The sequence below is a fragment of the Microcebus murinus genome, chromosome 7, assembly GCF_040939455.1.
Source record: "Microcebus murinus isolate Inina chromosome 7, M.murinus_Inina_mat1.0, whole genome shotgun sequence".
NCBI classification, from domain to species: Eukaryota; Metazoa; Chordata; class Mammalia; order Primates; family Cheirogaleidae; genus Microcebus; species Microcebus murinus.
This window is the reverse complement of record NC_134110.1, coordinates 24467528-24476084: the sequence shown is the minus strand read 5'-3', so window position 1 is coordinate 24476084 and position 8557 is coordinate 24467528. Positions and strand designations below refer to the sequence as shown.

The following is an 8557-nucleotide window of genomic DNA, read 5'->3' as shown; positions in this document are numbered from 1 at the left end:
GAGATGTGCAAAGCCTGGGAAGAGACGCTGAGGGAAAGCCAAGGCTAAGGCTGCCTGAGACTTTGCTGAGAGGCATGTCAGTGAGTCTTGGAGACTGAAGTCAGACTACAAAGGGCTGAGGGATATGTGTAAGGAAGGGTCAGTGAGCACCACAATTGCTATTAAATGGCCATAAAAAGGGAGTGAAAGTAGGACTGCAGCTTGAGATGGGTGTGGGCTCAAAAGAGTATGCCATGAACTGAGGATTATGATAATTTTTTTTAAAAAAACAAGGGGTTTCTTTGTTTTGTAATTAAGAGAGGATTAAATATTCTAAATGATGTTAGAGGGAATAGTTAGGAGAGAGAGTTGATCCATAGGTCACTTCTCAGGCTCCATCTTCTTTGACCTGTTCACAGTGTTTGACACTATTAATTAGTCTCTCCTTGCAGCACTTCACTTTTGGCATCTGGGACCTTACCTGTCTCTTGGCTTTCTTCTTACCTCTGATCACTTGTTTTCAGACTCCTTTGCTCATTCCTTATCTCCCTGACCTCCAAGGCTCACTTAGGCCACTTCTTTTAAGCATCACTCACTCCTTGGGTGATCTCAGTTGTTTTGTCAAGTTTGTTTATTTTAGAAAATGTTTATACACTTTATGTTTTAGAGTAGTTTTAGGTTTACAGAACTGAGTGGGAAGTACAGAATTCCCTTGAACCCTCCCCAAAGCCTCTTCCATCAACATCCTATACCACAAGGGTACATTTGTTAACAATCAAAGAACCAACATTGACATATCATTATCACCCAAGGTCCATGGTTTACATTGGAGTTCACTCTTGGTGTTGTATATTGCATGAGTTTTGACAAATGTACAATGACGTGTCCTCCATTGTAGTACACAGAATAGTTTCACTACCCTAAAAATACCCTGTGTTCCTGTGCTCCATCTATTCCTCCTTCCCCTCAAACTCCTGGAAAGCACTGTTTTGTTTTACCGTCACCATAGTTTTGCCTTTTTTAGAATGTCATACATGTAGTTGGAATCATACAGCATATAGCCTTTTCAGATTAGCTTCTTTCACTTAGCAATATGCATTTATGGTAACTCCATGTCTTTTCTTGGTTTGATAGCTCAATTCTTTTTATTGCTGAATAGTATTTCCTTGTAAGGATGTACCACCATTTATCCATGCACCTATTAAAGGACATCTTAGTTGCTTTCAAATTTCAGCAATTATAAATAAATTTGCTATAAACATTTGTGTACAGATTTTTTTGTACACGTTTTCACCTCTTTTGGGTAAATAGCAAGAGTGCTGTTTCTGGGTCATATAGTAAGCATATGTTTAGTTTTGTAAGCAACTGCCAAACTCTTTTCCAAAGTGGCTGTACTACTTTGCATTCCCACCAACAATGAATGAGAGTTTCTATTGCTTCACATCCTTGCCAGCATTTGGTGTTGTCTGTGTTTTGGGTTTTAGTCATTCCAACAGGTTGTAGGGGTATCTCATTATTGTTTTAATTTGTATCTTCCTGATGGCATGATGTAGAGCATCTTTTCATATGTTTACTGGCCATCTGTATATCTTTTCTGTGAGGTGGATTTTGTGAGGTTCATACCTTTTGCCCATTTTGTAATTGGATTGTTTTCTTTATGTTGACTTTTAAGCATTCTTTGTATATTTTGGTTACTAGTTCTGTATCAGATAAATGTTTTAAAAATATTTTCAGTAGCTTGTTTTTTCATTCTTTTAACAGTGTCTTTCGCAGAGGAGAAGTTTTTAATTTTAGTGAATCCAGCTTATCAATCTTTTTCTTCCATGGATCATGCTTTTGGTGTTATATCTAAGAAGTTATCCCCGAACCAAAGGTCACCTAAGATGTTCTATGCTATCTTCTATGAGTGTTATAGTTTTACATTTAGGTATATGATCTGGCTTGAGTTAATTTTTGTGAAAGGTACAAGCTCTGTGTAGTTTTTGGTTTTGCTTATGTTTTGCATGTGGATGTCCAATTGCTCCAACACTTTGTTAAAAAGAATATCCTTTCTCTACTGAGGTGCCTTTGCTCCCTTGTTAAAGATCAGTTTACTGTAATTGTGGGGGTGTATTTTTGGGCTCTATTCTGCTCCATTGTTTTTTTGGGGGTTTTTTGTTTGTTTGTTTTCTATTTACAGACTCACTTCATGGCATGCTCCATTGGTTTGTCTATTCTTTTGCCAATCCCATCTATTTTGATTAGTGTCGCTTTATAGTAAGTTTTGAAGTTTAGCAGTGTCAGTCTTCCAACTTTGTTCTTCAATATTGTATTGGCTATTCCAGGTCTTTTGCCTTTCCATATAAACTTGAGCATTGGTTGGTTAATATCTACAAAATAACTTGCTGAGATTTTGCTTGGGATTGTGTTGAATCACATTGGCAAGAACTGACATCTCCACAATACTGAGTCTTCTTATCCAGATATATGGAACATCTCTCCAAATTTTAAGATCTTCTTTGGTTTCTTTCATCAGAGTTTTGTAGTTTTCTTCATATATATCTTTTATATACTTTGTTACATTTATACCTAAGTTTTTCTTTTTCTGGTGCTATTGTAAATGGTATTGTGTTTTGTATTTCAAATTCCAATTGTTCATTTCTGGTATACAAGAAATCATTTGACTTCTGTATATTAACCTTGTATCCTGCAACGTTGCTATAACCACTTATTAGTTCCAGTAGTTTTGTTGCTATTGTGGATTCTTTAAGATTTTCTACACAGTCATGTCATCTGTGAACAAAGATAGTTTTATTTCTTCCTTCCCACTCTGTTCTGGTCTTATTTCGTTAGCTAGGACTTCAAATACAATGTTGGACAGTAGTGGTGAGAGTGGGTATCCTTGCCTTGTTCCTGATCTTAGCAGAAAATCATCCAGCTTCTCATCATTTAGTATGTTAGCAGTAGGTTTTTTGCAGATGTTTTAGGTATATCATGAGATGGGGCTCTCCCACAGCCCCAGCCTCACACATTCAGTCCACCAGCAAGTGCTGTGGGCACTCCCCATCTGAAACTCCTCCATGTTTCTCCACCTTAACTGACCCATTCATCACACAAAAGCATAGTAATCTGTAAAACAAACATCCAAGTAAGATCATATCACTCTTCTGATTTAAGCAAACCTGTGACCTGGTCCCTCTCTCATCCAGGCTCACTCCAGCCACACACCAGCCTCCTCTATTAATCCTCTATTACCTGACCACGTGCAGCGCTGAGGGCCGGACTCTCTAATGCCACATGGCTGCATGGCGTCACAGGCCAAAGGTCTCCTCCTTTGCTCAGAGGAGTCTTTGCTAACAGCCCTCTTGACCCCACCCACACAGCCGCTGTGTACGACAGCTTTTTATGTTCTGTTTACCTGCTTTTCGCTCCCCACTAGAAGGTGAGTTTTGAGAGGACACACCCCTGTTTAGAGCTTTGTCCTTTCCTCCAGAAACAGAGCCTGGAAGATACTGCTCCGCGAGCATTTGTACAATAGGGTCCTTCTGAAACTCTCCAGCCTCTTCCCGGAGCCCCTTCAGGCCCCGCCCAGCCCAGCCCAGCCCAGCCCAGCGCCGCGCAGCGCCTAGCGGAACCCCGCGTCCCAGACGCGTTTCTGGAGGAGGAATTTCGGCGTTGGACCTGAGGTCCTACGTAGGCGACGGCGGCGACTTCGGTGCATGGCGGTGAGCTGAGTGTGGAGGAGGGGCACGGGTGGCGGGGCCTTGGGCTGTCGGCCGCTCCCCCGTGACCCTCGTGCTGCCCCACTTTCTCCAGGCTCTAGGACATCCTGCTCGGGAGGCACCGCCGGCCCCAGGCCCAGGTACCATCCGCGCGCCCCGCAGACGCCGGGTCCCTGGCCCGGTTCCTGGCTCCCGGAATCCTCCCACTGTCTGTCTCTGCTCAGGGCAACCCACGTGCAGTGACGCCGCCTGCAGAGCGCACCCCGTAGGCGGTGACACATCCTTGAAGAAGCAAAAGAATAAGAAGAAAACCCGGAACAGGGCCTCTGTGGCGAATGGAGGCGAGAAGTCCTCAGAAAACCTCGCCCCAGAGGAAGCCCCCTTGAGCGCTGAGGCCCAGGTAAGGGGGGCTCTTTAGTTGTGAAGAGTGGAATCCGCGGGTGCATTCTGGGTGCGAGTCCACGGGCAGGTGTCATCTGGGATCTGCAGAATTAAGACGGGGAAGGGGGTTTGGGGTTTGGGTCCATGCGGGATGGGACCCGGGACTGTGGGACCCAGGTGCCCTCCTACAGCCACTTTTCCCAATCTATCACAGGCAAAACAGCTGGCCCAGGAATTGGCCTGGTGCGTGGAGCAGCTAGAGCTGGGGCTCAAGACGCAGAAACCCACCCCGAAACAGAGTAAGGGGCCCTTCTGTAGGGAGGGGGAGGGGCAGAGGGGATGTGGAGAGTCACAGTGCCATGTTTTGCAGGTGCTGGCAGGGGATTGAGTTGTTGCCTTTAGGGTAGTATAATAGGGAGTGAGTACAGAAATCAATAGTCCTTTCTTTGTATCTCCAGAAGAGCAGGCTATAGGAGCGATCCGAACTCTTCGCAGCAAAAGAACCCCCCTGCCCCGGAAGAGGCAGCTGATGCGCTCCATGTTTGGGGACTACAGGGCTCAGATGGAAGCTGAGTGGCATGAGGCTCTGCGGGCTCTCAGGGCTGGTGAGTATCTGTGAACTGGTTAATTCAAGAAGGCCTAGTTCAAGGGGCTAGGGAGGCAGTACTTAGGGAATGAAAGGAAGAAGTTCTAAAGCAAAAAAGTTGGTGGAGGAAAGAGACAGATTGAGGGAAGCTTGAGGTAACAGGGAGAGAAGGCCTGAATTTCTCAGGAACACAGACCTAGGGCCTGGACATGGGAGGAGGGGAAAGAGTCTGGTCCTGTGCTGGTCTTGCTCCTGGGTTCGGGAAAGCTGACTCACCTGTCTGTGCCTTGGCTTTCTCTGCTGGCCATAAAGCCAGATCCCATAGCAGTTTGAATGCAGTTCCTGGAGCCAGACAACCTGGGTTCAAATCCTGGGTCTACTACTTAATAGCATTAACACCTTAGGCAAGTTACTGAGTCTTGGTGTGACTCTAAATAGGTGGTGACAATAATATGTACCTTACAATTTTGTTAAATTAGTTATTTTAGTACAGGGTTACGGTTGTATGGGCAATCATAATTGTACAGGCAATGTTAGCTGTTATTATTCAATTGTGACACTGCTTCCTTCTCCCTTACAGCTGCCCATTCAGCCCAGGTACAGCCTGTAGATGAGACCACCAGAAAGAAGAGCCGAAGGGTCTGCAGGCCTCGCCCTGTAGGGAGAGCCAAGGCCACTGTGGACACTCCTGATGAAGAGTTTAGGTTCAATTTCTTTTAGCCTCTCTCCAATCCTGCCCCTCCCCAGGGGTACTGTGGGGTTTGTCCTGAGTGCAGAATTTTCCCAGGAATTCTCTGTTGACACATGTGAGGTTGGTCTGTCCCTGGCTGGTCCAAGGATCTGGGCCTGTTGGTCAGGTATGGGACCTTCCAATAGGCACAGGACCCCATTTGTAGGTTTTCTGATGAAATGCTCCTCCTGCCAGAAGAGAGACAGAGGTACCTTTAGAAAATCTTCTACACTAAATTGAAATGCATGTTCAGTGTGTTATAGAAAGGATATTGTACTCAGTCTTTAGGTTGGTAGCAAGGATTGGTGGGGGAACTATGTAACTGTACACTGTGCTCACTTTTAAAGGATGCCTTATCAAATGGTTTAGTGGTTCATCCTATTATGTCACTTTGCCCTAATCTCTATTTTTGATAAAAATGGATAATGAATAAAGAGTGTGCTGTCTGTGTTGTTACGAGGAGTACAGATGAGGGAGGGGTATGATACTGCTGGGTCCAGGCTCTCACCCCAGTGCTTGAACCTTTGTCCATTGCCTTTGTTCCTGAGCAGGTGTCATTCTCAGGGAACCATTGTGGCTCCCACCAGGCCAGCCTCTGTTCTTGAGAACAGGGAGCTCTTCCTCTAACCATCCTGGCTAGAGACCTGGATTGTGCCTCAGCAGACCGACTGTGGTGGCTCCTGGCATCAGGCTCAGGCCCTTTGCTCCATTGAATTGGGATCCTCAGGTGATCTAATCCTCCTTATTACTTTTGTCTCCCAAACTTGCATTCCAGACTAGATAGATACCTGGAACCCAACTGCCATCTCCATATGGGTGTTTCATAGGTATTTCAAACTTGACATGTTCAAAACACCTGATGAGGCCCCGAATCTCCCTTCATTTTCTGCTTTTCAGCGAATGGAAATACTGCCCACCTAGTTGGTTAGGTCACAAACCTGATGATCCTCAATTGCACCCTTTCTCCAACATAGATGTTCAATACTTTAGCTGGTATGTCAGCTCTGTCCTCAAAATAAACCTCAAATGTTTTACATTTTCATGATCTAAACTGTTGCTCATTCTGATTCTGGTCTCTCTTACCTGCCTTGTGTTAACCTCCTAATGTTAGTCTGCCTTACTCCCTCTTTTACTTCCTGTCTGTTCACTGTGGCCCAAGTGACCCTTCATGTATGCTGTATCACATTCTCCTGATCCAGTGACTTCATCATGCCTAGGATACAACATGAAGGCTGATGTACAAGGTCCTGCGCAGGCCTGCACATGTCTATGCACCAAAGGGCCCCTCTGATATGGTCCCCCTCTGCTCCTGAAGTAACCAGACTTAATTCTGCCTCAAGGTCATCAAACTTGCTGTCCCTTTTGCTCAGATTGCTCTTCCTCCAGATCTTAGCATGACTGGTTTCTGGGAAAGTAACTCTACCTTGTTATCCATCAGGCCAAGGTAACAAGTTCAGATAAAACTGGGGTATTAGCAGGAAACAGTTTTTTCTCCCATGGTCACTATGCAGATATAAAGTATCATAATGACTCCTTTATTTGAGTGTCTTACTGAGAATCCTTGTATATTAAAATCATAGACATTTTGCTGTTAGAAATCCGTAGGAAGGAAACATCCTGATCTCAAGAAGATGGCTTCATTTACAACTCAGATGTAGAGCTTCAAAAAGAGGATTTGGAACACTACATTCCACACTAACGTACTTTTGTGGTTTCCAAGGAAATAGAAGCCTGGTTTACTTCACAGTTTAGACCTGTTCTTGATCCCACTACACATCCCTGTTTTGCTAAGTGCCCATCAAAACACTTGCATTTAGATTTCACCTTAACACCCTTTTACTAAATCCTACAATAACCCTATATCTTTGATGAGATGTCTCATAGATCTAGTATGCATTCTCTTCTGTCAGAATGAGGTGACTATAGGTTTGTCTCTTCTGGACTTTGGATGATTGAACTAGGACAGTCTTCCTTTGGATCTAATTGTCACCTCCTTCCTTCTCCCAACCCCAGCCCACACTGGCAACTTGACCCTTTGCCCTCAGATCTATTTGTAGGAGGTTAGAGGGCCTGAGTAAAGGAAACACCAGGGCAGATCTTCCCTTTTTCCTTTGGCAGTGTCTCTACATCCCTCCAAGGGCTGCCTCCTGGGCCCTATAACCACCTATTTCTTGGTCCATACAGCCTAAGGGCCCAAGATTGACTTGAGGATCAGATTGGGTTTGGGTTAGGGTGAGAGTGATAGAGAGGGTTAATGATGGTGAGAATGAGGGTTTAGGGTGAGTCTTAGAGGATGAGAAGGAGGGTTAAAAGGTGAAGGTGAGGTTTTAGGGGAAAAGGGTTGGGCTACGGTTAGAGTTAGTTTTGAGTCAGTGGTGTGGTTAGTATTAGAGATCAGAGGTTAAGGATGATGGCTTAAAGGTTAGGAATTAGGTTAAGGTTAGGGTTTAGGGTTATAGAGTCAGGCTCAGTTCACAGAGCTATGTCTCACTAACACCATTGTTTGCCTTCTATTGTAATCCCTCCATGACCTCTAATGTCAAACACTTCCTTAACCTGGCAGAGCTCAGCCAAGGGCTTCTCTATACATACAATGGTTATCATCAGGTCCAATTTCCCTTGAAAACTTGTTTGAATTAAATAATTCTCCAGAACTCCACTGCACTCTAGCCAGGGGGACAGAGTGAGACTCTGTCTCAAAAACAAAAAAAAATTTTAAATAAAAAATAATTCTCCTTGTTATTTTGTAATGTATCCGGAGAGATCTGGCTTTCTGATTATTCTTTAAATCCTTTGACCTCAAGTGGATTTTGAAACAACTTTTGGTTTTCTTCTTTATGCATTCTTATAGCGGAGCCACTTCCTCACAAAGATTGTGTGTGTGTGTGTGTGTGTGTGTGTGTGTGTGACAGAGTCTCACTCTGTTGCTGAGGCTAGAGTACCATGGCATCAGCCTAGCTAACAGCAACCTTAAACTCTTGGGCTCAAGCAATCCTTCTGCCTCAGCCTCCCAAGTACTTGGGACTACGGGCACACACCACCATGCCCAGTTAATTTTTTCTATATATGTTTTTAGTTGTTCAATTAATTTCTATTTTTAGTAGATGAGGTCTCGCTCTTGCTCAAGCTGGTTTTGAACTCCTGACCTTGAGCATTCTGCCTGCCTGGGCCTCCCAGAGT

General features: G+C 44.4%; 1 protein-coding gene across 2 annotated transcripts; it reads left to right on the top strand.

Moving 5' to 3' along the window:
* Nucleotides 1-3497: 3497 nt before the first annotated feature.
* Nucleotides 3498-5823, top strand: C7H8orf33 (chromosome 7 C8orf33 homolog). Of its 2 annotated transcripts, XM_012760258.3 has the most exons (6): nt 3498-3683; nt 3775-3820; nt 3905-4080; nt 4276-4360; nt 4520-4666; nt 5228-5823. In XM_012760258.3, the coding sequence occupies exons 1-6, from the start codon at nt 3678-3680 to the stop codon at nt 5365-5367; spliced, it is 600 nt and encodes a 199-aa protein (XP_012615712.1). In that variant the 5' UTR covers nt 3498-3677; the 3' UTR covers nt 5368-5823. The 2 variants fall into 2 exon arrangements, with proteins under 2 accessions (XP_012615712.1, XP_012615711.1); XM_012760257.2 differs by having other exon boundaries at nt 3775-4080.
* Nucleotides 5824-8557: the final 2734 nt, after the last annotated feature.

What these genes read in the sequence shown, in the direction of transcription:
- C7H8orf33 (XM_012760257.2), top strand. An exon ending in CCTTGAGCGCTGAGGCCCAG is followed by an intron (nt 4,081 to 4,275) that starts GTAAGGGGGGCT and finishes AATCTATCACAG; the next exon opens with GCAAAACAGCTGGCCCAGGA. An exon ending in GAAACCCACCCCGAAACAGA is followed by an intron (nt 4,361 to 4,519) that starts GTAAGGGGCCCT and finishes TTGTATCTCCAG; the next exon opens with AAGAGCAGGCTATAGGAGCG.